The 26,182-nt window shown below is 43.9% G+C and overlaps 12 protein-coding genes across 12 annotated transcripts; 2 read left to right on the top strand and 10 right to left on the bottom strand.

Moving 5' to 3' along the window:
* Nucleotides 1-110: 110 nt before the first annotated feature.
* O0I10_004790 (uncharacterized protein) lies at nt 111-1,722 on the top strand (the record flags this gene model as incomplete). The annotated part of the gene is made up of 6 exons (XM_058484841.1): nt 111-126; nt 191-340; nt 407-1,144; nt 1,215-1,465; nt 1,531-1,611; nt 1,678-1,722. 6 exons carry the CDS (start codon nt 111-113, stop codon nt 1,720-1,722), a joined length of 1,281 nt encoding a protein of 426 aa, XP_058344340.1.
* A 201-nt stretch (nt 1,723-1,923) lies between these two features.
* Nucleotides 1,924-4,855, bottom strand: O0I10_004789 (uncharacterized protein; the record flags this gene model as incomplete). Its single annotated transcript, XM_058484840.1, has 6 exons — nt 1,924-3,620; nt 3,689-3,856; nt 3,941-4,072; nt 4,154-4,594; nt 4,662-4,724; nt 4,819-4,855. The coding sequence occupies 6 exons, from the start codon at nt 4,853-4,855 to the stop codon at nt 1,924-1,926; spliced, it is 2,538 nt and encodes an 845-aa protein (XP_058344339.1).
* A 1,453-nt stretch (nt 4,856-6,308) lies between these two features.
* Nucleotides 6,309-7,776, bottom strand: O0I10_004788 (uncharacterized protein; the record flags this gene model as incomplete). The annotated part of the gene is made up of 4 exons (XM_058484839.1): nt 6,309-6,537; nt 6,601-7,223; nt 7,280-7,409; nt 7,481-7,776. The coding sequence occupies 4 exons, from the start codon at nt 7,774-7,776 to the stop codon at nt 6,309-6,311; spliced, it is 1,278 nt and encodes a 425-aa protein (XP_058344338.1).
* A 470-nt stretch (nt 7,777-8,246) lies between these two features.
* Nucleotides 8,247-8,786, bottom strand: O0I10_004787 (uncharacterized protein; the record flags this gene model as incomplete). The annotated part of the gene is made up of 1 exon (XM_058484838.1): nt 8,247-8,786. One exon carries the CDS (start codon nt 8,784-8,786, stop codon nt 8,247-8,249), a length of 540 nt encoding a protein of 179 aa, XP_058344337.1.
* A 1,227-nt stretch (nt 8,787-10,013) lies between these two features.
* Nucleotides 10,014-11,911, bottom strand: O0I10_004786 (uncharacterized protein; the record flags this gene model as incomplete). The annotated part of the gene is made up of 4 exons (XM_058484837.1): nt 10,014-11,066; nt 11,137-11,361; nt 11,416-11,494; nt 11,553-11,911. 4 exons carry the CDS (start codon nt 11,909-11,911, stop codon nt 10,014-10,016), a joined length of 1,716 nt encoding a protein of 571 aa, XP_058344336.1.
* A 1,287-nt stretch (nt 11,912-13,198) lies between these two features.
* O0I10_004785 (uncharacterized protein) lies at nt 13,199-14,305 on the top strand (the record flags this gene model as incomplete). Its single annotated transcript, XM_058484836.1, has 5 exons — nt 13,199-13,350; nt 13,406-13,465; nt 13,544-13,902; nt 13,977-14,068; nt 14,129-14,305. 5 exons carry the CDS (start codon nt 13,199-13,201, stop codon nt 14,303-14,305), a joined length of 840 nt encoding a protein of 279 aa, XP_058344335.1.
* A 57-nt stretch (nt 14,306-14,362) lies between these two features.
* Nucleotides 14,363-15,673, bottom strand: O0I10_004784 (uncharacterized protein; the record flags this gene model as incomplete). The annotated part of the gene is made up of 5 exons (XM_058484835.1): nt 14,363-14,805; nt 14,870-14,994; nt 15,049-15,120; nt 15,190-15,455; nt 15,521-15,673. 5 exons carry the CDS (start codon nt 15,671-15,673, stop codon nt 14,363-14,365), a joined length of 1,059 nt encoding a protein of 352 aa, XP_058344334.1.
* Nucleotides 15,674-15,819: 146 nt separating this feature from the next.
* Nucleotides 15,820-16,857, bottom strand: O0I10_004783 (succinate dehydrogenase [ubiquinone] iron-sulfur subunit, mitochondrial; the record flags this gene model as incomplete). Its single annotated transcript, XM_058484834.1, has 4 exons — nt 15,820-16,241; nt 16,310-16,565; nt 16,619-16,741; nt 16,801-16,857. The coding sequence occupies 4 exons, from the start codon at nt 16,855-16,857 to the stop codon at nt 15,820-15,822; spliced, it is 858 nt and encodes a 285-aa protein (XP_058344333.1).
* A 459-nt stretch (nt 16,858-17,316) lies between these two features.
* O0I10_004782 (uncharacterized protein) lies at nt 17,317-22,754 on the bottom strand (the record flags this gene model as incomplete). Its single annotated transcript, XM_058484833.1, has 8 exons — nt 17,317-17,519; nt 17,580-17,738; nt 17,792-19,043; nt 19,104-19,624; nt 19,681-19,790; nt 19,847-20,233; nt 20,297-20,581; nt 20,656-22,754. The coding sequence occupies 8 exons, from the start codon at nt 22,752-22,754 to the stop codon at nt 17,317-17,319; spliced, it is 5,016 nt and encodes a 1,671-aa protein (XP_058344332.1).
* Nucleotides 22,755-22,906: 152 nt separating this feature from the next.
* O0I10_004781 (uncharacterized protein) lies at nt 22,907-24,249 on the bottom strand (the record flags this gene model as incomplete). Its single annotated transcript, XM_058484832.1, has 6 exons — nt 22,907-23,018; nt 23,073-23,097; nt 23,239-23,459; nt 23,518-23,799; nt 23,877-24,000; nt 24,081-24,249. The coding sequence occupies 6 exons, from the start codon at nt 24,247-24,249 to the stop codon at nt 22,907-22,909; spliced, it is 933 nt and encodes a 310-aa protein (XP_058344331.1).
* A 24-nt stretch (nt 24,250-24,273) lies between these two features.
* O0I10_004780 (uncharacterized protein) lies at nt 24,274-24,854 on the bottom strand (the record flags this gene model as incomplete). Its single annotated transcript, XM_058484831.1, has 2 exons — nt 24,274-24,587; nt 24,680-24,854. 2 exons carry the CDS (start codon nt 24,852-24,854, stop codon nt 24,274-24,276), a joined length of 489 nt encoding a protein of 162 aa, XP_058344330.1.
* Nucleotides 24,855-25,047: 193 nt separating this feature from the next.
* On the bottom strand, nt 25,048-25,988 carry O0I10_004779 (uncharacterized protein; the record flags this gene model as incomplete). The annotated part of the gene is made up of 4 exons (XM_058484830.1): nt 25,048-25,166; nt 25,287-25,616; nt 25,714-25,849; nt 25,935-25,988. 4 exons carry the CDS (start codon nt 25,986-25,988, stop codon nt 25,048-25,050), a joined length of 639 nt encoding a protein of 212 aa, XP_058344329.1.
* Between the last annotated feature and the right edge of the window lie 194 nt (nt 25,989-26,182).

The following is a 26,182-nucleotide window of genomic DNA, read 5'->3' as shown; positions in this document are numbered from 1 at the left end:
TGCAATCGATGATGGGAACAAGATCGTTATCCACTCAGCAACTGCGGAACAAGTGTTTTAAGTGACCGCCGAATTCAAAAAGTTTATAGCGTTAACGCTTATCTTCTTTCATGGATCAGCAATCAAGTAAGCTTGATCGGTCAACGACGGCATTCCCTGCATTACTGACTTGTTTTCACTTTGACGATAGCTTCTTCTAATCTTGACATTAAGAACAAGAAGGATCCGTCCACTGCTCCCACCCCACAAAACACACCAATCAACCCAGCACCCATCACTTCGTCTTACAAGCCCAATATCACCACTATTTCCGAAGACATGGAGACTATCACTACACCAGGTATGTGTACGCTTCATATATAGAAAAGAAAGGAGTAAGCTAATAGGTTGGTATAACAACGTATAGGTGCTGCTGGCCAATCCTCTGCTCTGGGTGGTGCCTTCACTAGCAACCCAGCTTTGATCAGTATGCTTCAAGGAAAGCTTGGTACACTTGTTGGTCAATCCTCTGGCTATGTTGAATCGCTTCCTCCTTCCGTGCAACGTCGTATCAATGGTTTGAAGTATCTTCAATCTCAACATGCCGAATTGGAGGGCAAGTTCCAAGAAGAAGTGCTTGCTCTTGAGAAAAAGTATCTTGAATTGTACAAGCCTCTTTATGCCAAGCGTGCTGATGTTGTCAATGGCCGTTACGAACCTACTGAACAAGAAGTTGAGTTGGGTGCCAAGGTGGATGAAGATGAGGAAGACGAGGATCAAGAAAAGCAAGAGACTAAGAAGGCTGCTGCTGAAGAGGAAGAGGATGAAGAGGACAAGCAAGTCAATGGTATTCCCGAATTCTGGCTCACTTTGCTCAAGAACCATCCCCAAATTGGTGAGACTATCACTGATCAAGATGAAGAAATCCTCCGTCAGCTTGTGGATATTCGCATGTCTTACATGGAAAAGCCTGGCTTCAAGCTCGAGTTTGAATTTGCTGACAATGACTACTTCACCGACAAGGTCTTGTCCAAGACTTACTACTATCAAGAACACGCTCAAGGTGGTGACTTTGTCTATGATCATGCCGAAGGATCCAAGATCAACTGGAAGGAAGGCAAGGATTTGACCGTCACCGTCGAGACTAAGAAGCAGCGTCATAAGGGTAGGTCATCTCGAAGCAGTATGGATGATAGGAAGGATCCATCATGCTAATTATCTCTATGACATGTTAGGCACCAACAAGACTCGTGTCGTTAAGCGTACCGTTCCTGCAGAGACTTTCTTCAACTTTTTCAGCCCTCCCGTGTTCCCTGGTGAGGATGAGGAATTAGACGAAGAGGAAGCTGAAGGATTGGATGCCAAGCTTGAAGCTGATTATGAGATGGGTGAGGAATTCAAGGACAAGATCATCCCCCATGCTGTTGATTACTTTACTGGCAAGGCTCTTGAATATGAGGACTTTGAAGGCGACGATGATTTCGAGGTATGTACATCAATCATATAGTGTCATGGAGACGTCCATTATTAAACCTTTTTTTTCTTTGGTAGGATGACTTTTATGACGATGATGATGACGATGAGGAAGATGATGATGAAGACGACGATGATGACGATGATGATGATGCTGCTGTAAGTAATCATGAATGGATGTCATATCATTTGGTTGGAAGCTAAACGCTCGTTTTTATTTTACAGCCTGCCAACAAGGGCGAGAATGCACCTGAATGCAAGCAATCCTAAACAAACATTTATTCTGTACACCTTTACTCCCTTTATCAATGCATTTTTAAAAAGAGCCTTTCTTACACTTAGCACACATTGTAGACCATGCAACTATAAAAGACATGTATCATGCTATTCTTCCTCTCGAGTACGTTATTGACAAGTGCTAATGTTTATTTTGGAGGGGGTATGCTATAATGAATGAAATGGGGTATATATTTACAAGTCATAGAAATCAGCTGCCATGGCAGCAGCACTAGTCATATCAATAGGTGGTCGTAAAAAGGAGTCAAAGTACTGATCGAGTTTTTCAAAATCAGTATCGTTTTGGAGCTCAACGCGTGCACTAATATAGCCATCTGGACGAACAACGACAATGGTAGGTCTGTAATTGCTGGTGGCTGGCAATGTTGCTGCGCGGTATGCTGTGTGACAATCCCGATCATGATCAAGGTAGACAGTATCAAGTCCAAAGGGAAAAGTGGCATGTACAATGGATGGCTTGGTGTCACTCAAGAACTTGGTGACCTCTGTTCTCGTGGATGTGGTAATATACAAGAATGAAAAGAGGGCGCCTTTGTCATTGTTGTTATCGATAATGGATGATGTAGCTGGTGCGGTAGTGCTGCATGTGCTACGAGCACGGCGATAGGTGTATGTGTCGATAGAAGGGCGTGGTTGATCAAAAGAGCTTCGACCAGCTGATGAAGAAACGGGTGATGTAGGTGGTGATGGAAAGAGACTGGCAGAGAATCGAAAGAATGAAGCTGCGGATGATGAGGATGTTGTAGTGGATGAACGAGAAGAACGAATAGTGTCACGCCAACCATGACTATCACGTTGCTTTGTTGTTGTGGATGTTGTGGAGGAGGAGGAGGATCGCTGATGTTGTTGTTGTTGCTGTTGCTGTTGTTGCTGCTGTTGCTGGGTTACTGTATAGTTGAATGGATAATGAAGCTTTTCATATCGTTTATAAAAGGAATGGGGTTCTTCAAGATGTCGTCGAAAACGTTGCAAGAGCGCCAAATTCTCACGTTCAGCAATGGATCCTGCAAATACGAGCAGAGTGAATGAAAAGGAACCAGACAGCATACGATCGACGAGGCGATAATGTGTTGTTTTAATCATGCGCCATCGATCTGCAAGTGAGGATGGCTGAACGGAGTTATTGGTAGCCGTGGTGAATGGAATGTCATATTGTCGTTTGGCGATGGTGCCGAGAAAAGGTGCAAAAAAGCGACTTGGACCAGAGGCTGAATTCGAACGGGATCGCCATCGACGCTTAGAAGTACGTGATCGAGGAGGACGGTCATCAGTGCTTGTGTTCTTTGTACTTGAAGGCGGAGACGGTGTTTTGCTTGAGGGTGACACCAGGAGACTGAACAAGGTGTATGGTTTGAGTTTGGAGTTTTGGGCTAGGGTACCAGGACTGCCAGGGTGAATCTTGCACTGTGCACGCATCGTGACCACGGCAGCAGCTTGAATGGTGTCATTGCTATTGTGTGAGTTGAATGAGACGGTGCTGGTGGTGTCGACATTTACAAGGTTGGCATGATAGGGCGTTTCACCAACAAGGCTATGCTTATTGCGGTGAAGTTGATATCCGAGCTCACGGTCAGGTGTTGAATTGAGACCCGTGCCTGATGTCGGCGTTTTACAAGTGAAAAGGTGAATCAATGCATTGGATGCTGATATCGTATCAGCCCATTTGGATTGACACTCATCAGCATAGGTGTCAAGGAGTTGAGGCGATCCACGATGCTTGAGAACAAGGGCTATCTTCCAACATAAATTGTGCACTTGCTCCAATCCCAAATCGGATCCAAGCAATCCCTCAGGCGATACAGTTTGTGCTGAGCCACCAGCTAAGAAGTATTTTCGATCAATTGCATATTCTTCACACACCCGTTCGCTCGCTTAAAGATATCAAGAGAGAAATAAATGAGATCGAGAAATACGCTTAATTTTGACATTGTTGACGTACCTGACCATCTTCGGTATGCATGCACCTGCGTAAATTCAATTTGGTATGGATCGAGTACAGATTTAATATGCTTTTGAGCGAGAATGAGAGGCACGTCATCATCAATGGTGAGGCGACTCCACTTGGGGCGATGCTCAAATGATATATACATCTTATTGTTTCGGTGTCCTAGATACACACCCACACACATTTGCTGGTTAACAAAGGTATCATAGCAACAACAACAAAGGTCGTCGTCATCATTATGCTTACCAACAATGAACAACGTATTCTCATCTTTGGTAACGGATGACATGCTGCGTGCACTAGGAAAGTTGGTATTGACCGTAGCTTCCACCGTGTAAAATACGGTGCTGGTTTTTCTTGGGCGCTCATATGCAATGCCTGAAACAAAAGCGACAGCACTGGTGTTATACGAAACGACGTAATGAAGTTACACAGCGAGTGAAGAAAAGGAAAACATACCCAACTTTTGTCGCACCAAGCTGTTGCCGCCGTCAGCACCAAGAACAATCTGTGATTTCCAGTCATAAGAGGATGTGGGTGTGCGAATCGATGCGTTGGCAAATGTTGGATGATTTTCGAGATCAACAAGCTCGTGATTGTATTGAATTTCAACGCCCCGCTGTTCCAATGTATCAATCATGGCTCGGCACACACGATCGCATTCGCATGACAAGCTCCAACTAAACTCGGTCGCCTCGTTTTCCCACACATTGTGATTACGTCGATCGGTGGTTATGGCATTGCTTCCGTAACCCTTGTTGGTATAGGTTTCGAGTCGCCAATGTCGTTGTCCACGTTCAGCAAGCATGTTGGTTAAATCAAATGCCTGCAATAATTGAAGCGATCTTGGTGACCAGATGTAGTTAGGGTTGTCATAGGGATCAAGGGCCCCTTTTTTGTCTAAAAGTATTTGACCATGCAATGATGAATACATGATAATTGCTTATTGTGATTGTTCATGTCTTACCGATAATGCGAATCGAACAGCCCATATGGCTCAGCAGCAAAGCAGCATATAGACCTGTAGGACCTGTTTATGTAACGAGACGCGTTGTACAATCAACAAATGAGCTTAATAATGATGTTTGTGTGCTAATGTTTGTTTGTTTATAGCCGAGCTGTACCTGCACCGACGATCAGGACATCGGATTGATGTGACATATAGCAAGATGAAAAAAGTGGGGAAAGTGGAAAAAGAAGAGCACTCTAGCTGGATTGATTGAAATAAAAATTAAAGCTCGCTGGTATAAATCTGGACATCAAACTACTTGTGGTGACACAGCACAGGGGATCGGTGGGTAAAACGCGTGCACATTCCTGTTACCCCCCCTCCACTTCAGCTGACTAACTCTTTCTTCGTACACAGCCATCGCTTTCTTGCCCTTAGGGCTTGGTCTTTGCACAACAATTGGGGAATAAGATGAATGTGAAGGATCACTAAGGGCTAATGCTTTGTATACCTTTATTTGAAAGCATGGTGGTGGTGATGATGATGGTCGATGGTTTGACCCAGCAATGTAAGAAGCGTAGTGATTGATGATGTTGCTTACTATTTTCATTCACTTTGTAGCCAATAATTACCTTGTTTATTTCTGGATACAGTAATTTATTATAGATAATGCATGATAATGTATCAAATATTGAATCATAAAGAGTGACATGTATCGCTTTTGGTAGCAATCGGCCATCATTGTTTGCGTTTTGCTCGAGAACGCAAGCATGCAGTGACCTCCTTTCGCATGGAGCACCTGACTTGGATATGATAAACACATGGGATTCACAAGCATTTCATGAACCAGTAACGACAGCTGGGCTGTGGTTGTGCAATGTCAAGATCTGAAAGAATGCATTAGCCATGACAAGTCGCTCTCACGTTAATTACTCTACTCCTATTGATGACATTATGGAGAAAACAAAATCGCTCTCTCCATTGTTCCCATTCTCACATGCCGTGCAACAAGTGAGCACAACACGTGTGTTCACGTATCATATCTCCATAATGACCTTGACGCACAGACCCACTCGCTTATTCTTGGACTTCGTAGCTTGGCCTTTGCTATAGAGCCTCATCATTCAATCCTTCTTTTGCAATCACTGATTCATCAAGCCAACTCTAACCTGTAACACATACCATAGCATGGAAGCCAATTCTTTACTATTCGTGGGATCAAGGGCATGTGTAAGATCTTTGATCTATTTTGGGGAGGAGTTGTTGGTGGATATAAGAGATCCTAAAGTGTGACAAGAATTGTAAACAAACAACATGCCAATCATGACATTTTACAGACACCCACGGCAAAAAAAAAGTACACACGGCTACCAAAATAATAACAAGTGCTTGCTAAGCAGTTTTTTACAATGCAAGAAAGAAGGTTTATTATCTCGTGAACTATCCTTAGTCACCACTTGTCAGGAATACACATACACACACACACACACACACACACACACGCACCGGAACGTATCGGGTAAAGTGAATTGGGGGGAGGGGAGGAGAGCTCGATGAGTGAAAAAACCCAAGTCTCGGGTCGTTATACTAATAGACCAACAGCGTTGTCTTGATCCAGATCGGCATCGTTATCGTCGTAATACAAGATTTGAGTGAGAACCCATTCTAGAAAATTTCGCGGGGTAAAGCCAAACACGCTGAATGCTCTCCTCCAAATCCTGCAGCGTATACATGCACAGGAGTATCGAAATCCATTGCATCGTATGCTTCAGCAAGAGTAAGAGATGGGTCACGATGATGATGGCGACGGCCTAGCAATGGGTCTTTTGTTGCATCTTGAAGAAAGCTCCCTGTCAGCAAAGTTCCATCCACCGTGAGTACGCCCATGTGATTCCTACACGCACTTGTGTCTCAATTTCCATGTTTGACCATGTGTGTGTGTCCTTCAACAACTTACTTGCCCAACATTATCCTGTTCACTAACGTGTCTAGGTTGAATTGCTGTAATGGATGTTCATCTTTTTGATTCCCCAGTATCATCTTGCTTTCAGTGTGGTCGACAATAGCAAACCAATGTTGATGGGCATTGATAGATAACCGATTGCTGCCATTCAAGAGGGTGGAAAAGCCAAGCAATTCTTGGATGTGGGGGTTGTTGCATGGTGTAGAAACTCGAAATAGCCGACCATGAGCTGTAAGGACAAGTATCGCTGAATCCATACCTGCGATCTGGATAATGCGATCGCATGAGTGCAGTAGCAATGGCATTGATACGTGGTTCACGCTTGGAGTTGAATTGATGATAGGATAGCTGATGGTATAAAGGTCACCCGTTGTGGATAAGGCAGCCGAATAAAATGCGCAAGCTGTGATTTGGATCATGGTTGCAGAACCAGCAGGACTCTTCACCAACATGGGTTGCCAACGATTGGACCAATGCCAAACTCTGCCGCCTTCATCAAGTGCAATGGCGTGTGAACGACCACTGGCAAGTGATATGATTCGGATATTGGATGGCAAGTGCACGACACCAAATGTAGTTTCTTCACCATGACCAGTCAATGGATTCCTTGGTTGCATCTACACGTGACCAACGTAAGAATATGCATCCTTCATTTTCCCCATAATAAGCTTACCATTCCCCACATCCATACACGCCCCCGGTAATCCAATGCATGAAATGACCATCCACCTGTCACAACTTGTGCAATGCCCTTTCCAACCAACTTTGTCATCTTGATAGGTATCACCACTTTATCCAGAGACCTAAGATAATCTTGTGGATGAGCTGATTTGGTGCGATGAAACAGCAGCAGCATGATGCGCGTATAACTTACTGCTCCATAGCGTCGTCATGGATACCAAGTCTTTTATCATAATTCTCGCCCCATACATAAACCATGCTGTTATCCACCATCTTCTTGTATGTCTGTTTCCATCCTTGACAAGGCTCAAGTCTTGACGTATCCAAAGAAAAGTCGGCAGCTGCCCGATATCGCCACAACCGGTCCTCATTGCAAAGCATTTTCAAATGTCGGCATGTTGCTGCCAATGTAGCCAGGTCACCAATGTGCAAGAGAGGCAATAGTTGTTCGGTGAGAATGTCAATAGGAAGCTCGCACAATGACAGCATTCCTTGTATGAGGTAAAGTGGTCAAAGGGGACGGGGCTGAGGAGCAGGAGAAGGAGTCGTGGTGTTGCATAAATTGCCCGAAAAGCCCGAATTGTTCCTGATTGCCCATTATGCCGTCATCGTCTACTCTCCTCTTTACATGTGTCGTTGCTTTTGAATAAAGACATTACAGAAGGAGGAGATGATCTCGTGCGTTAAGTAAGAAAAGACGCCTTTTCCCCCTCATCACGTGTCATAACACGCTTGTTTCTTTGTTGCATGACAATGAGATTTACTCCTCCTTCTATGCCATTTCTTTCTTTGAACAACACAATCCAATTGAAACAAGAACACTTAAAGAGTATTAAAAGTGGTTGAGACTTTTTTCTTTTGTTTGAGTGGGAATATGCATTTGTGGATGCTATGGATTATTATACAAAAGAACGAATTACAAGGAAAGTATATGCTATATGGTGGGCTTGGTGGTGGTATTATGCCTCATCGACTGGTTTGGGTAGTGCATGGTATTTTGTTTCAAGTTCAATGAGACGAGGTGCCATGGTAGAATGAATGAGTGGTTGCAATGTTGGATTTTGTTGCTGTAGTTCCATGACAGCCGTTGCACATCCATCAATGGCCTCTCGAGCAGTAACTCGATCACCAGGATAATAAGGTGATCCACGTGAGTCTTCGGCATACTTGATTTCATCTAAGGCTAACTCATAAAGGCTCTGTAGCCGTCTTGTTTCTTTTTCCATGTCATGCTGTTGTTGATCCAATACGAGTGACGAGCATGATGTTGACGTCGATGCACCTGATCCTCGTCGACGAAGCAAAAGAGAGGGGATTGATAAACCTCGGCTTGATTTTTTCTTTTCCGAAAATGTGGATCCGGTATCACTCCACATTGAAAGCGAGCTACAGCTGCTAGTATGTGATGGACGACGACGGTCACCGTTGGCAGGTAAGTTGTTGTTGTCATGTTGGAAGCGTGAAAAAAAGCTGGACCATGTCGATTTCAGGTGTGTCATTGTGATGTGTGTTTGTGTGTTTGTGTGTGGAAAGAAAGAAAGAGAGGAAGAAAAGCAAGGTACAAGACAAACCCAAATGTTGGCGTATGTATATATATATATATACCTACGCAATGCAGGTCACCTTTTTATTATTGCTGTAGGGGGAAAAGGGAGTTTACTGCTCTGCATGAGAAACGAGCAAGGGTAGTAGGAAGGGAGAAATAATGTGATTGGGAGAAGGGGGGAAAAGGATCAAAGGAGCATGGGGCACCTGATGAGAAAGAGTGACGAGGGGTGTTAGGTTTACTCTCTTTCATCATCTACCCATCATTTCATGCGCAGCCTTGCATATAATCAATGAACATGGTTTCTTGCTTCTATGGTTTAAACGGGATGACAGATTGTATCTCCTCTGAAGAGTAAATATGCAGCTGCTTGATGACCTTGTTTGTGCACTGCCTTGTCAACTTGCCCACTTTTATATGGTAACCCCTACCACTGGTATATCCCCATCATCATAGCATCCATCAGCATACCTGTATCTAGTACATGATACACTTCCATTAGATTTCTTTGACTATCACCTTGAGATTTGATAATGGTAGATCCTATATTACTGGCTAAATGCTTAGATAGAACAAAGAAAACAGACATTGCTCTATAACTTTATTCTCAAAATACATTTCTGAAAACAATCAAACCAAGATGAATCGATATTATTAGCAGCTCCTTGGGTACTTTTATGCAATTACATCGGCTAAACTGGTACCACATCCTGCAACAAGAAATGCAGCGCGAATAGAAAAGATCTGCAATAGAGCAAAGAATATCAACATTCATGCATCGTATACATAGCCTATCCAATGGCATCCACGTATATAAACTTTCTTTCTCTTGAGCTTGTATACGGAAGAAGCTATTTCTCTCCAATTGCTCGGAACAAAGCAACCCATTACCACGTTCTTTTACCACCCCCCCGAGCGTTAATGATGAAAGCATTACAAACAAAGAAACCAACTAGATGATGCGATTGTTTTATCATATGAGTAGATCGGAACAAGGAGTATGAGATTATGCAAATCAAACAAGTACATTGGAAAAGGAGGAGGATATTCGGGATGAAGAAGGAAAAAGAAACGTGAGATGGTGGACGAAAAGGAGGAGGAGGAGGGGAAGGAAGAATTGTATGATGGATGGATGGATGGATGAATGAACATTTGATCCGGGGGGGAAACAAAGCTGCAACTATATGATACAAATGACAAGGAGTAATAGGACAAGATGATAGCAAATGGCGGGAGCGGTGGAGAAAGAGGCGGGAAGAACAAGAGGTCGCGGTAACGATGCCGAGGATGTTGATTGAGGAGGTTTGGGGTATAACCATTTCCAATCACAGCTCTGTTGGCTGTCATTGTCGTCGTCAATGGTCTCACGGTCGGGATCCGTTCTAGCTAATGCCGTCGAAAATCCCATTGCATCCAATACGCGTAATATTCCTGGACCAATAGGCGATCGATAGACTTTGGGAACCATGGTGCCATTCGGTAATAGATCATGGTATGTGATATTCGAAACATCCTTGTACGCTTCATCCACTAGCTCTGTCAATGTTGATCCTGTGGGAAATATACCGGTCATGATGAAATCCAACGATGATGTATAATCATCTGTCAAATGTGATATGGCGAGCCCTGGTGGATTGCTTGGCCCAGTGTATTCATTCAATGTTGGATGCACAAGGTTGTCTCCAGTCAACAAGGTCAAATTCGAGCTGTATGTCGTATTCAAATAGGCATCCGTCATATATACACTGTCGTTGGTAGATGTTGGTCGAAAGTTAAAGGTGACAGTGCCTGGCGTTGACATGGCTTTGAAGAGTTGTGCTGATGTTCTTGATTCACTGGCCTCGTTCAAAAAGCTGTGTAAAAAGTTGATGACAAATGCGTCTTGTCGTTGCAGGCAAAAATTCTGTAGCGTCATGGTGAAGTTTTGTAATGATATGAAATCGGTCTCATTCAGGCTCTCATAGGTCACGTTGAGGAACTTGTCGAATATCATGGTCGATTCAAATCCTGTAATGTAAGCTTGTCCAGCTTCTCCTGGGATATACAATGTTGGCTCGGGAGTCACTAGACGTAGCTCTTCTTCCTCAAAGATGCCTTCCACCAGCTTGTAGTAAGGTGATTGGGGAATGTAGAAATAGGCGGCCCAAGAGCTGATAAACCCGATACCATGAATCAATTCATGCAAGATGATGTACACCATGTCCACTTGATTGTCACCAATATCGCCATCTCCCTAAATAATCCAACATCAATCATCATGATCATCTTCATCATTATACCTCTCCTCAATAACAATGGCTCACCTGAAACCAATATTTGCCTCCAGGAGGTACCCCAGTGCCATTCCATCCTGATGACTTTGCAGCTTCATAGTCGACAGCATTCATGTAAACGTCATGGTTGATGGCTATTCGTACGTCATAGTCTGCCCAAGTTGAAATCTTGATGAACTGAACGAGTTGCCGTGCCAACGTTTGTGGGTAAATGTAATTACGATCAACACCGCTACTCTTGGCATTCAAAGCAAACTAAGAATCCAAATTAGAACAATAATCCTTCGATACAATGGGCAATTCGCTTACTTGTGAACCAGGTACACCAAATCCATAGGTATCGTTAGCACATGATCGATCACAAAAGCTAAAGTAATCCAATTTGACACTACAATCACTCATTGTTAGTATAACAATGATATGAAAAAAGATGCATGGATACTTGCGTGATGCCCACTTTGATATTCACAACTTGAGTAAGCTCAGCAGCCGCTGTCTCGGCAGCTCTTTGAACCTTGCTGCAATGACCATGGTCGAATGAACAATTGGCGAGTACAACGGTGATTGGATTGGTGTTATTGACAGCTGCAGAGGAGGTGGCTGCAGGAGAAGAAGTTGTCGTGCTTGTTGAGCTTATAACTGGGGTGGTGGAAGTAGGAGGTGTCGTGGAGACCGGGTCAGCCAGGGACATTGACTCATTCTCTTCAGTCGATTGTGCATTGGTGAATAAGAATGTTGCTGATAGCCATAAGAGTAATAACAACCAAGGGAAAGAGCGATGAGATCGAGTTATTGGCGGCCCCATTGCGAAAGCCGACGCTTGGGAGGAAAGAAATAGAGCTTCACACACTCGCAACAGTAACACCCGCTCTCTCCCCCCCTCTTTTACCCTCGTTCTTTTTTTAGCAACCCAGCGTACCAGCTGATGACGATGATATTATAAAAGCTACTTGTTCAATCACCAATATCACATCCTTCCTTGTAACCCACTTATTTCCATATCATTCATCGATTGAGAGAAACAAATGCGTCGTTTCTAGATGAAACCTAGGCCAGGAACTAAAAAATTAGACTAACCATTATTTAGACATCATTCCCTGCATCAGCAGGCTGCATCAGCCACATTGCATGTGTAGATAATGCCTGCATTCTCACTGGCTGATCGATGCATACAAACATTCCAGATTATGGGATATCACATCATCCCCTCATTCCCTATAGCAGGCATAGTCATACTAGACATCAGATACAACACCCCGTAGCACTCGCTCGATTACTTAATGGGCCTGCATAGCCTATACACGTGACCTAGGAACCCTGATCACATTGATAGAAATGGCTTGTTCGTATTTGCCCTAAATAATAAAGACACAGGCTGCTGGTATATAAAGCATATGGAGCAAACGGTCCCTTGTGGACAAATACTAGATAGGTCAAACGTTGCATTATGATGTTACTTTGAGAATCAAGGAGCATTTTATTTGATGTATGTTGGTTGTTGTTCACATTTAGCAAGTTGAATTACTACAAGCATTTGTCGTTAAGCTTTGGATACACGATAAGGAGAACTTGGGCCTACTGTTATTGCTAATCGAAAGCACTCTCCACAATCAAGAAGGACAATGGCAGGTTTGATGTTAGCTACAAGTATCCTTTTCTTTTAAGTTCAATGATGATGCCCAGCAATAGACAATCATCAAATGAGGGTACGTGGTGATAAATTAGCTGACGTAAAAGATATTACAGATACAGCTTGTATATGTGTATACGATAGATGATGACTACTGGCATAAACATTCCCCCAAAGAACACGATGAAAGGACTTGATCTACCACTTGATGGGAGGTTTTGGATTACAAAAGGGCATTTGTGGGACACAATTTCCCCGAACATTATCGCTGACTCAACGTTGTCTGAGACCTCGCTGGCACTGAAGAATTACCATACAAGGGTGCAACTGGCCGAGCGAGCTACACACATTCATAGCGGAGATCACTTTACCCCACCTTTGCCCAAATTGTGTATAAAGGACAATCGATCTCTCAATTCATCTTTTTCCTTTGTCTAATTTCTTTATTTTCAATTTCCCACAATGAGCGCTCCAGTTGATACCACTGACATTTTCAAGAAGGATATCTTTGCAGGCAAGGTCGTACTCGTCTCTGGTGGTGGATCGGGCATTTGCCGCGGTTTGACAGAAGCTTTATTACGCCATGGTGCAAAGGCTGCCATTGTTAGCAGAACGTAAATTTTACATGCATATGCACAAAGACAAGTTGACTAAATGCTTTTATCATAGCTTTTCAAAATTGGAAAAGGCTGCCAAAGAGATGAGTGCTGCTACTGGTGGTCCTGTTTTGTAAGTGATTTTCCAACAAAGCATAATCCCAAAAAAGACATGTCCCGCTCATTATGCAAACCTTTTATTGTGCTACAGGCCTGTTGCAGCTGATGTCCGCAAACCTGAACAAGTTGAAGCTGCTGTTGCCAAAACAGTCGAAACGTATGGTCGCATTGACTTTTTGATCAATGGTGCTGCCGGCAACTTTTTAGCCCCCTTTGAAGGCCTTTCCTACAATGCCTTCCGTACCGTAATCGAAATTGATACCCTTGGCACTTTTAACTTTACCAAGGCCGCTCTCCCTCATCTCAAAGCGAGCAAAGGCGCTGTGCTCAACATTAGTGCAACACTTCATTACACTGGCAAAGCCTTCCAGCTTCATGTGGGTGCTGCAAAAGCTGCCATTGATGCGTTAACCACTCACTGGGCTGTTGAGTTGGGTCCTCATGGTATCCGTAAGTATTCTTTTCTTGCCTTGATTATGTATGTACACGTTTTTGTAAGCTCATCATCTTGTTACATTGTGTAGGCGTCAATGGTATTTCTCCAGGTCTTATTGCTGACACTGAAGGTGCCAATCGCTTGGCTGCAAACTTTAAAGAAGCTGCTGTTCCTCTCCAGGTAAGATGAAGATAATGAAAGTGAGGGACTTTAGTTTATTAACCTTAATCTACCCTCAAGCGTGTCGGCAAGATCAAGGATGTTGAGCAATCTGCTTTATTCTTGTTCTCTGAAGCAGCCAATTACATCACTGGTGTTACCTTAGTGGTTGATGGTGGTCAATGGCTTAACAGCGGCAACCATGATTACCCCAACTCCATTCTCAGCTTTGTTGGACGTAGCAAGAGTAAAATGTAAAACCCTCAAACACGATAATAAACATGTATTTAATCGTTTTACTTTTCAATGTACGCATTAATCAAAAGGAATAGGTCTCTGTGAACGTGATCGAGATGCAGCTGCTGCAATAGCACTGGGAACAGGGATGCCACAGCAATCGGGGTACTCTTGTCCTTTTGCAAAGGTATCTTGATGGTGATTATGGCCACATTCATCCTCGTCTTCTTCAGCATTGTCAACACCTCCTTCAAAGTTGATAAGGGATCCAAACATGAAATGCTGCATGATCGGCAATTTGCCTAGTACTTCGGCCTTGTACATCTTGATCATGCCCTGGTTCACCTTGATCCATGTTTTGCATGCAGAGATGTCGTCCAACATGGGTGAATGCCATCGTAGCGATGCTGATGTTTTTACTTGGTTGATGAATTGGATGCAAGCGAGGTACATGTATGACTTTGAAAACTCTTCCACAGTATCTTGATCATGAATGGATTTGGGTCGAATGTACTTGTGGTCTATCAAACAGGTCAATGAATCACCCCATCCTATTTTGACACTCTTCCTTTCTTTTCAACTTACTCTTGAGCTGAGATGATCCAAACATGAATGGTAAAAAGTGGTAATCATCAAGACCCCAAACGCCATGTGATCCTGCTGGTTCAAGCCAATACTCAAATTGAAGTTGTCGCATCACAGCAATATATCTAAGCATACATTAATAACCGATAGTGATGCTCCATTGCCATCCATATACTTACTTTACAAAGATCCTTAAAACCACTGCCTTATCATCCTCAGGTGTGAGCACGCCCAACTTTTCCAAGCATAGTCTATTCACAAAGTGATATTATCAGTCATCATCTACCACGCCATCATCCTATCCATACTTCACTACTTACAACCATGCCATAAAATTAGCTTCGTGGCCTGTGCCATAATCGATACGTCGCCGGTTGCCAAAACTTTCAACAAAGTAACGAGACACTTCTACGATGGCGTCCTCAGGTACGAAGGGCTTCAATAGATCTGTGATGGATGCTTCGACTCGGTCGTAAAAGTCTCGGAAAGCAGGGTTGCCGAATCGCGACTTTGAGTTTTCAACAGCAGGGATCTCCTTGATGAAGTTGAGCAGCGTATCAAGCAAGGTGAGGATATGGTTGACATTCTATCGACAGTGTTAGTATTACGTGGTGGGGTTTTATGACTCATCGGATGCATAAGCTTGCTTACAGGTGAGACATGGATGTCCGAGTCGATTTTAAGGTCGCAAACAGAATCGTTCAAGCGTACAATGTAGTCAATGTAGGTTTGATAAGCCTCCGATTGAAGAAACTGTTCCAAGTGTTCTTTTGTAATGATACGTTTGGCAGGTGTTTTATACATAGCCGTAGTTTATATAAGAGAAAGAATAAAGGAAAAGCGACCGCAGTGTGCGAAGGACATTGTATTTGATGATTTCATTTCACGACCATTTACTATCCTGAGTCATCCATCCACCATTCTTTTCATCCCCTACAATCACGATGCTTCTATTCTGTTGCCATCAATAGCTTAATCTTGGCAATGGCTTCACCAGGTTGTAGTCCCTTTGGACAAGTCTTGCTACAATTCATGATGGTATGGCAACGATAAAGTGACATTTTGTTCTGCAACTGCTCACGTCGCTGAGGTCCAAATTGATCGCGTGAATCCGCCATCCAACGATATGATTGCAATAGAATAGCAGGACCAAGGTATTCTTCCTGATTCCACCAATACGAAGGACAAGAGGTCGAGCAACAAGCACACAAAATGCATTCGTATAGTCCATCCAACTTTTTACGATCCGCAATCGATTGCAAGTTCTCATGACCCGGCTCTGGACCCTTGACTTGCTTGAGATAGGGCTCAATGCTCTTGTATTGCTTGTAAAAGTGGGTCATATCCGGCACCAGATCCTTAATAATATACACTGAATGATATACATAAATGATCATGTTCGATTACATAGAGTGGGTGCATGATGATGATGATACATACTGTGAGGCAAAGGATAGATCTTGACGGGCTTGCTGACATCACGGTTGATCTTACAAATGCAAGCGAGCGTGTTTCCACCTTCAATGTTCATAGCACACGAGCCACAAATGCCTTCACGGCATGAACGGCGAAAAGTAAGCGATGGGTCTTGTTCATTCTTGATCTTGATCAATGCATCCAACACCATGGGTCCACACGCATTGAGGTCCACTTGGAACTTTTCAAGTGTAGGCTTTTCAGTGGGTCTATCCGGACACTTGTAATATATACATCAGCACTCATAAAGCTCGGCGAATAAGAACAACCTACCCATCGATAGATCTCAAATGTCTTCATCAATGGTGCCTTCTTACTAGCACCTGTGGATTCTTTAGCTTCAGTAGCACTTGCCATCGTATTGGAACTGCTCGTATTAATAAAACGTGTCAAGGTCTATGGTAACTGTTGTATTAGCATACAAGTATAAGCATAGCAATGCGCAAGTTACTTACCACCAATTGACGCGTACGCAATGCAACAGTTTTCAGATTACCAAATGCAAGAGTCATGATGGGAGTGAGGTAGAGTGGGGAGTTTGCGTGGCAAGGAGAAATAAGAAAAGGAAACAAACGTGTGTTGTGCGTGTCACTGGTCAAAACGCCTCCAATTACACATGATGCAATTGCGTCACCGTTGCAGCAGCTGCATAAACATTGTACCTTGTGTGTGTCCTTGGTCCATCGTTTAATTATGCCTTGACATACCTCCACTCCACTAAATACATAGCACTCGATGATGATACCATTTTCTCTTCATAGACTGCTGATATCGTTGCTCGGAATCGGGCCGTCAAGGTGATACAGCAACAACGTTGACAGCATAATGGTGACACAAATCAACCCCACATTTAAACTCATACTTTTGAATGAAGACGTATGTAATTTTTACTGAGGATGAAGAGGTGGATATACATTGAATTCAATTGGGGGTGAGAAATGGAATGAAAGCATGATTCTAGTTGTAGTTGATCATTGCTTGAGCAAGTGTTTTCGAATAACGTCGCTAAGCGTGGCAAAGTTGACTGGCTTTGATATATAGGTCGAGAAACCACAATCCATGCACTTTTGTGCTACATCGCTCATGACATTGGCTGAAAGTGCTACAATCGGTATGCTTTCTTGAGAATTCTCATGCTCCCACCGACGTATATCACGGGTTGCTTCGTAACCATCTACAACACATACAATGAGTTAATCATAGTTACCTTGAAAAAAGAGGGCATATGTAGTACCTTTGACGGGCATGAACAGATCACATAAGATGATGGAATAGTAGCCATGGGGATGTCTAAGAAACATGTCCACGCACTCTTGACCATCGGAAGCTACCTCCACATCGAGTCCCACACGCACCAAGTATCTTGTCAATACCTTTTGGTTCACGAGATTATCTATTTAAAAGATTTAGTTGATTGACAATGTTATTATAGATAAACTCACTCACCTTCAACCAACATTACCCGGTATCCTTTACCACCAACATCCTGTTCCATGCGTCTGAAAAGTTCCTTTTGCGTTGCCACGCGCTTTTGTGACGAATCTGGAGCCATCACTGCTGCTGCTGCCGCTGTAAATGATTGTGGTTGTTGTGATGCGGGATCGTTGCTTTGCTGGTCACGGGATGAAGCAAGGTCATGCTGTCGAACACCAAAGTACCAATTCAGCTTGCTTCGTTTGATAGGTTTGAAAACAAAGCTACAATTGACAGGAATCATCTCTTGTTCATGATCCTTTGCACTTTCCATAATAAGAGATCGTTGCATAGGAGTAGTAATAACAAGTGTATTCGCATCCTTGTGTTGCATAGAACCACAAATCAATCGGGTAACACCAAGTACGTGCTGATCAGAAGCCAAGTTGAGAGCAACATAGTCATATGACATGGATTGTGGATAAGCAATCATTTGTGTTGCTTCGATGTGATTTGTTGCAATGTGTAGCTGATAATCGTGATGTTGATTTGAAATGCCACCTAGGATAGCACGTAGATGTTTGACAATGGTATCGCGTGCATGTGGCCATTCCGAAACTACCAGAATACGCAATGGCGATCCACGTGTAGGTGTCCTTGGTGGAAGAATAATGCCGCTGTTGGGAGAGAGTAAACCAAGAGGAGGAACAGACGACATTGTAGGTGGTGATGCTTTGGATAATGATATCTGAGGGGTGCGTTCTTTGTTTCTAGGTGGTGTCATTGTTGATGACTGCTGCTGCTGCTGCTGTTGTTGTTGTTGCTGTTGCTTGGCACCACGTGTTGGGGGAGGCATTAATCGCATCGTCGCTGCCTTGTTCAATAGTGCGTCCTGTAACAATTCCATCGACGTGGGTAAATCATTCGCTTGTGAGTGCTTCTTGGAATGTGCCAAAGGAGATGGGATGAATAAAGAGCCGTTGCTGCTACTATCACTGCTGATGCTCTTGGCAGGTGTCGGCTGTTGGTGTAAAGGTGAAGCATTTTGACTAGCAGCGACTGATGTACATACGCTCGTTCTAAAGAATGGGTCGCTGGTGGTTTCATTCTGTGGCGTTTGAGGGCGTGGGCGTGTTTGTGGTGGAGGAATCGAGAATTTGACCGTAAAGTAAAAGGTGGATCCTTCGCCCTTTTTGCTCTTGCATCGCATCTCACCACCATGAAGTTCAATCAATTGCCTGGATATCACAAGTCCAAGTCCACTACCACCATGTTTACGTGTACTCTATCAATAAATAAAAAATGAGTATGATACAATTCCTCAAAGGACATTTCAACTACTCACCGAACTATCGATTTGAGAGAATGGCTTAAACATGACGGCTTCACCATCCGAGTCAAACCCTGAACCAGTATCCACAACTTCAAACAATAACTTCATTTCATTCTTCTGGGTATCCAAATGCTCAACGGTGCATTGCGTAAAGACTTCGCCCTCAGTGGTGAATTTGATTGCATTGCCGATCAAGTTCAATAGCACCTGCCGTAGTCGCACTCGGTCACCAACCACCACTTCAGGTACACTTTCATCCACCCAAAAGCTGAGCTCAAGTCCTTTTTGAATCGCCAAGGTCGATAGTAATTCGTTGGCATCCTCAATCATGCTCACAAGTCGGAAAGGCTCCCATTCAAGTTTCATCATGCCCGCTTCCACCTTGCTAAGATCCAAAATATCATTGATGACCACCAATAGTGATTCGGCTGATTGTTGAATGGTATGTGCATAATCCAATTGCTCTGGTGTCAAATCCGTATCCAACAAGAAATTGAGCATACCCGTGATACCGATCAATGGGGTACGTATTTCTATGTTTTTCATATGTAAGTAAATGAACTTTGACATTTAACAATTTCAATCATACCATGTGACATGTTGGATAAGAATCGTGTCTTGCTTTCCATGGATTTTTGAGCCGCATCATGCGCTTCTTTGAGCTTGTGTTCCAAGAGCTTGTGATCATTGATATCCGTGCTATACATAGTATATGAGAAAAACCGATAATACTATAGGACTTTGATATGACATACCATGTACCAAACCAGCGAACATTGCCTGTGTCAAGCTCATCTACCGAAATGCACTTGACCAAGAACCAACGATATTCCCCTTCCTTGCTTAGCAATCGAATCTCACTTTGCCAAATAATGCCAGCGGTCTTGTGTGGTGCAAGGTCTGGTAGTTGTAGTCTCTGACGGTCGTCGGCATGCACCTGCGACATGAACCCAAAGCCTTTGGTACGATCAAAGTCAAAGCCTGAATAGCATTCCCATTTCTCATTGGCATAGGTCACACCAACACCAGGCGAAAAGGTAAAGACGATCTGTGGGATGGCTTCAGCAAGTAACCTGTATTTGCGCTCATTGCTCTCGATTTCCATTTGCCGCATAGTACTATGCTGATCATGGACATCGGTGCTAGTAAAAAGAGAGAGATATATAAGATATGTATGTCCATACCATTGTGATGCTTTTACATACCATGTTCCAAACCAATGAATAATCCTTCCTTTAAGATCTCGAAGTGGGACAATACGCCATAAAAAGAAGCGATAATTGCCATCGAATCGTCGTAGTCGATACTCGCCAGCAAATCCATTGCCTTGCTCAAATGCCATTTCCCAAGCCTTGCGACACGCCATTTGATCATCAGGATGCATATGTGATAACCAACCAGGTCCCAAATGTTCTTGAAGTGGCCGGCCCGTGTATTGCAATATGCGATTGTTGACCCATGTGACCTGACCCGTTGTTGTTGAACATGTACTAAACCATTTTCGATGAGCATCCCCCTTTCGCGTACATACACACACACATACACTATTTCCCCCAAATCTTACAAGACATGAATAGGGATACCATCAATCACAAGACGCAAAAGACTGGATTTAGGAGCCACAAATAGCCTCTCGATTCTGCTTTCCTTCCTTGATCGTGAGCAAGTGCCGTTGTTGTCGTCATGACTTGAGCTCATGGATACACATGGATGAAGAGCACGAAATGCTTGTAGCCGCCATCTCATTCTCGGTCGCCATCTTCGTACCACTCTTGTTCTTCGTGTTGTTGTTGATGGTGCTCGAGTATCCACACGCTTCTGATCCGGGATTTGCAAAGATGCTGCTGAAAATGATTGTGGTGGAGATGATGATGTTGTCTTTGCCCATCCTTCCAAAATAGCCATTGACGATGGTGACAAGGCACGATCTGAACATGCAGGTGATTGAAGTGCACTTCCATCATTGTTGGCCTTTAACCAAGGAGGCACTGTTTCTTCATATTGTTCCTCCTCTGTTGCTGATGGTGATGGTGATGAACCTGCCTCAGTGACTGTCTCAAGTGAATTGCGCATAAAACTCGAGATGCTGCTAAGGAATGCAGGTTGTTGACAAGTAGGTTGCTGTACAATGACATCTGGAGAACAAGTAGATGGTTGCTGATGCGATACAATATCTTGTTGCTGATCCTCGGCTGTATTGGTTGCTGATATTGGTGATTTTTTACGATTCTTGAAAGATGAATGGCGACGCACTGAGCTGGTAGATGATAGATGAGGTCGTCGTGGTGATGAGCAACGTCGTGCGTGTTCAAATGCATTTGAGCAGCTGCTACTGATAAATGGAGCAAGAGCCGAGAGACTTGTTACCAATGCTGATGGATAAGGAACAACCGGTGTGAGAAAAGATACGATTGCAAACGGTGCTGGTTGAATGTTGCTACGTGACGGATGCGGATCTGTTGTAGTTGTTGAAGTGTAGCTGTCGCAAGAATCGGGTGTTGGATGAACGAGTGGTATGTGAACGACTGAATGAACATTAGAAGCTGGTGGTGGAAAGGGTATACTTGTACTCTCGTACGATGATTCGGGTGATTCGGGATTAAATGCTTCATCGTCAATGCCGGGTACTGATTGAAAAAAGGGATTCACATCGGGATCCATCATGGCTGGTGAAGGTGCTGGTGATTGTGACCATGGCGATGGTTGCTGTTGCTCATACTCGTCATAATCATAAATTGGTTCCTTGATGGCCCCCACAACAGGTGACTCGCTTGTTGTTGATGCAATGTTCATGTCAGCTGGTACACTGCTGCCGTGGAAAAGTGCTGATGGCTCATCGTTAGGCTGATCATGCAAAGAGCATTGAGCACTAAGTCGTTTCTTTTCTGTTTGATCCAAAAGTGCACGTTTGAACATGTCGCGATCGTCGAAGTGATGATGCAAATGTAAATGCCGCCCAACCATGCTCGTAGTGCTGTCTTTTCGAGAATGTGGTCGATACTCGCGTGAGAGAACAATGATTGCATTACGTCGAATGATACGATGTGCACTAGCGTTGTTGATAAGTGGTTCAGCATCTGATTCCAATGCATGGATACGATCAAAGCATTTGAGACGATCTTGTGTAGAAGCGTGGTGATTATGTGCAAAGTAATCTCGTTCACTGGGCTGTTGCTGTTGCTGTTGTTGTTGTTGTTTATCCTGCATCGTCTCTTTGGTGCATCGTGTTTTGGACCAAGAAGCCTTGAGACCCCAAGCCCCTGTCCATGGATCGTTTGAATCTTGTGGAACTGAAAGACTCACATGAATCGCATGAAACGAGGACTCAGTCAAGATGCTGACAAGTGCAGACCACCATGCATCCATCTCGAGCTCTGTCACCAGACGTAATGAAGTGCGATAGAGATTCGGTGGCACAAATGACATTGCACCAGGTGGTCTCTGCTTATTGCCTTCATTGTCTTTGTTGTTTTGCATTTGTTGTAGTTGCCGTCGTTGTAATTGTTGTTGCCCCGAATAAAGCTGTGCATGATATTGAGTAGTTGCGTGTGTACGTGGATAACTATTACGATGAGCTGTCATGTCGATTGGAGTGGTTGTTGCTGTCACTGAAGACGTGGCATTGTTGAAAGCGGCTGGCAATGAGGACGATAGTTCGGACATGCTACTGCTGTTGTTGGCGATGCTCCACGAAACATGTGCAGAGTGATGTCAACTGGTTGAATGGAAAGCGATCACGGTCGTTGTCGGTGAGGGAAATAAGGGGGGGGATGTTTTTCATATGTAAAGTAAATGAACTTTGACATTTAACAATTTCAATCATACCATGTGACATGTTGGATAAGAATCGTGTCTTGCTTTCCATGGATTTTGAGCCGCACGTTTTTGAGCTTGTGTTCCAAGAGCTTGTGATCATTGATATCCGTGCTATACATAGTATATGAGAAACCGATAATACTATAGGACTTTGATATGACATACCATGTACCAAACCAGCGAACATTGCCTGTGTCAGCTCATCTACCGAAATGCACTTGACCAAGAACCAACGATATTCCCCTTCCTTGCTTAGCAATCGAATCTCACTTTTGCCAAATAATGCCAGCGGTCTTGTGTGGTGCAAGGTCTGGTAGTTGTAGTCTCTGACGGTCGTCGGCATGCACCTGCGACATGAACCCAAAGCCTTTGGTACGATCAAAGTCAAAGCCTGAATAGCATTCCCATTTCTCATTGGCATAGGTCACACCAACACCAGGCGAAAAGGTAAAGACGATCTGTGGGATGGCTTCAGCAAGTAACCTGTATTTGCGCTCATTGCTCTCGATTTCCATTTGCCGTATAGTACTATGCTGATCATGGACATCGGTGCTAGTAAAAGAGAGATAGCAGATATGTATGTCCATACCATTGTGATGCTTTTACATACCATGTTCCAAACCAATGAATAATCCTTCCTTTAAGATCTCGAAGTGACAATACGCCATAAAAAGAAGGATAATTGCCATCGAATCGTCGTAGTCGATACTCGCCAGCAAATCCATTGCCTTGCTCAAATGCCATTTCAAGCCTTGCGACACGCCATTTGATCATCAGGATGCATATGTGATAACCAACCAGGTCCCAAAATGTTCTTGAAGTGGCCGGCCCGTGTATTGCAATATGCGATTGTTGACCCATGTGACCTAATTCCGTTGTTGTTGAACATGTACTAAACCATTTTCGATGAGCATCCCCCCCTTTCGCGTACATACACACACACATACACTATTTCCTTCCAAATCTTACAAGACATGAATAGGGATACCATCAATCACAAGACGCAAAAGACTGGATTTAGGAGCCACAAATAGCCTCTCGATTCTGCTTTCCTTCCTTGATCGTGAGCAAGTGCCGTTGTTGTCGTCAGCGACTTGAGCTCATGGATACACATGGATGAAGAGCACGAAATGCTTGTAGCCGCCATCTCATTCTCGGTCGCCATCTTCGTACCACTCTTGTTCTTCGTGTTGTTGTTGATGGTGCTCGAGTATCCACACGCTTCTGATCCGGGATTTGCAAAGATGCTGCTGAAAATGATTGTGGTGGAGATGATGATGTTGTCTTTGCCCATCCTTCCAAAATAGCCATTGACGATGGTGACAAGGCACGATCTGAACATGCAGGTGATTGAAGTGCACTTCCATCATTGTTGGCTCCTAACCAAGGTAGGAGGCACCGTTTCTTCATATTGTTCCTCCTCTGTTGCTGATGGTGATGGTGATGAACCTGCCTCAGTGACTGTCTCAAGTGAATTGCGCATAAATCCCCGAGATGCTGTAAGGAATGCAGGTTGTTGACAAGTAGGTTGCTGTACAATGACATCTGGAGAACAAGTAGATGGTTGCTGATGCGATACAATATCTTGTTGCTGATCCTCGGCTGTATTGGTTGCTGATATTGGTGATTTTTTACGATTCTGAAAGATGAATGGCGACGCACTGAGCTGGTAGATGATAGCTGAGGTCGTCGTGGTGATGAGCAACGTCGTGCGTGTTCAAATGATTGAGCAGCTGCTCGATAAATGGAGCAAGAGCCGAGAGACTTGTTACCAATGCTGATGGATAAGGAACAACCGGTGTGAGAAAAGATGATGATTGCAAATCGGTGCTGGTTGAATGTTGCTACGTGGACGGATGCGGATCTGTTGTAGTTGTTGGAAGTGTAGCTGTCGCAAGAATCGGGTGTGTTGATGAACGAGTGGTATGTGAACGACTGAATGAACATTAGAAGCTGGTGGTGGAAAGGGTATACTTGTACTCTCGTACGATGATTCGGGTGATTCGGGATTAAATGCTTCATCGTCAATGCCGGGGTACTGATTGAAAAAAGGGATTCACATCGGGATCCATCATGGCTGGTGAAGGTGCTGGTGATTGTGACCATGGCGTATTGCTGCTGTTGCTCATACTCGTCATAATCACAAATTGGGTTCCTTGATGGCCCCCACAACAGGTGACTCGCTTGTTGTTGATGCAATGTTCATGTCAGCTGGTACACTGCTGCCGTGGAAAAGTGCTGATGGCTCATCTGTTAGGGCTGATCATGCAAAGAGCATTGAGCACTAAGTCGTTTCTTTTCTGTTTGATCCGGGGTGTGCGCACGTTTGAACATGTCGCGATCGTCGAAGTGATGATGCAAATGTAAATGCCGCCCAACCATGCTCGTAGTGCTGTCTTTTCGAGAATGTGGTCGATACTGCGTGTGAGAGAACAATGATTGCATTACGTCGAATGATACGATGTGCACTAGCGTTGTTGATAAGTGGTTCAGCATCTGATTCCAATGCATGGATACGATCAAAGCATTTGAGACGATCTTGTGTAGAAGCGTGGTGATTATGTGCAAAGTAATCTCGTTCACTGGGCTGTTGCTGTTGCTGTTGTTGTTGTTGTTTATCCTGCATCGTCTCTTTGGTGCATCGTGTTTTGACCAAGAAGCCTTTGAGACCCCAAGCCCCTGTCCATGGATCGTTTGAATCTTGTGGAACTGAAAGACTCATTACGAATCGCATGAAACGAGGACTCAGTCAAGATGCTGACAAGTGCAGACCACCATGCATCCATCTCGAGCTCTGTCACCAGACGTAATGAAGTGCGATAGAGATTCGGTGGCACAAATGATATTGCACCAGGTGGTCTCTGCTTATTGCCTTCATTGTCTTTGTTGTTTTGCATTTGTTGTAGTTGCCGTCGTTGTAATTGTTGTTGCCCTGAATAAAGCTGTGCATGTATATTGAGTAGTTGCGTGTGTACGGATAACTATTACGATGAGCTGTCATGTCGATTGAGTGGTTGTTGCTGTCACTGAAGACGTGGCATTGTTGAAAGCGGCTGGCAATGAGGACGATAGTTCGGACATGCTACTGCTGTTGTTGGCGATGTTCACTTGTAAACATGTGCAGAGTGATGTCAACTGGTTGAATGGAAAGCGATCACGGTCGTTGTCGGTGAGGGAAATAAGGGGGGGTGGTGGGTGGGTGAAAGAGTTGGGGTGGAAAGAAAGAAAGCGACAAAGGAGAAGACGTCAATGTCAAAGAAAAGACCACACACAAT

Source organism: Lichtheimia ornata (assembly GCF_029851405.1).
Source record: "Lichtheimia ornata isolate CBS 291.66 chromosome Unknown scaffold00018, whole genome shotgun sequence".
NCBI lineage: Eukaryota > Fungi > Mucoromycota > Mucoromycetes > Mucorales > Lichtheimiaceae > Lichtheimia > Lichtheimia ornata.
This window is presented reverse-complemented; position numbering and strand designations above follow the sequence as displayed.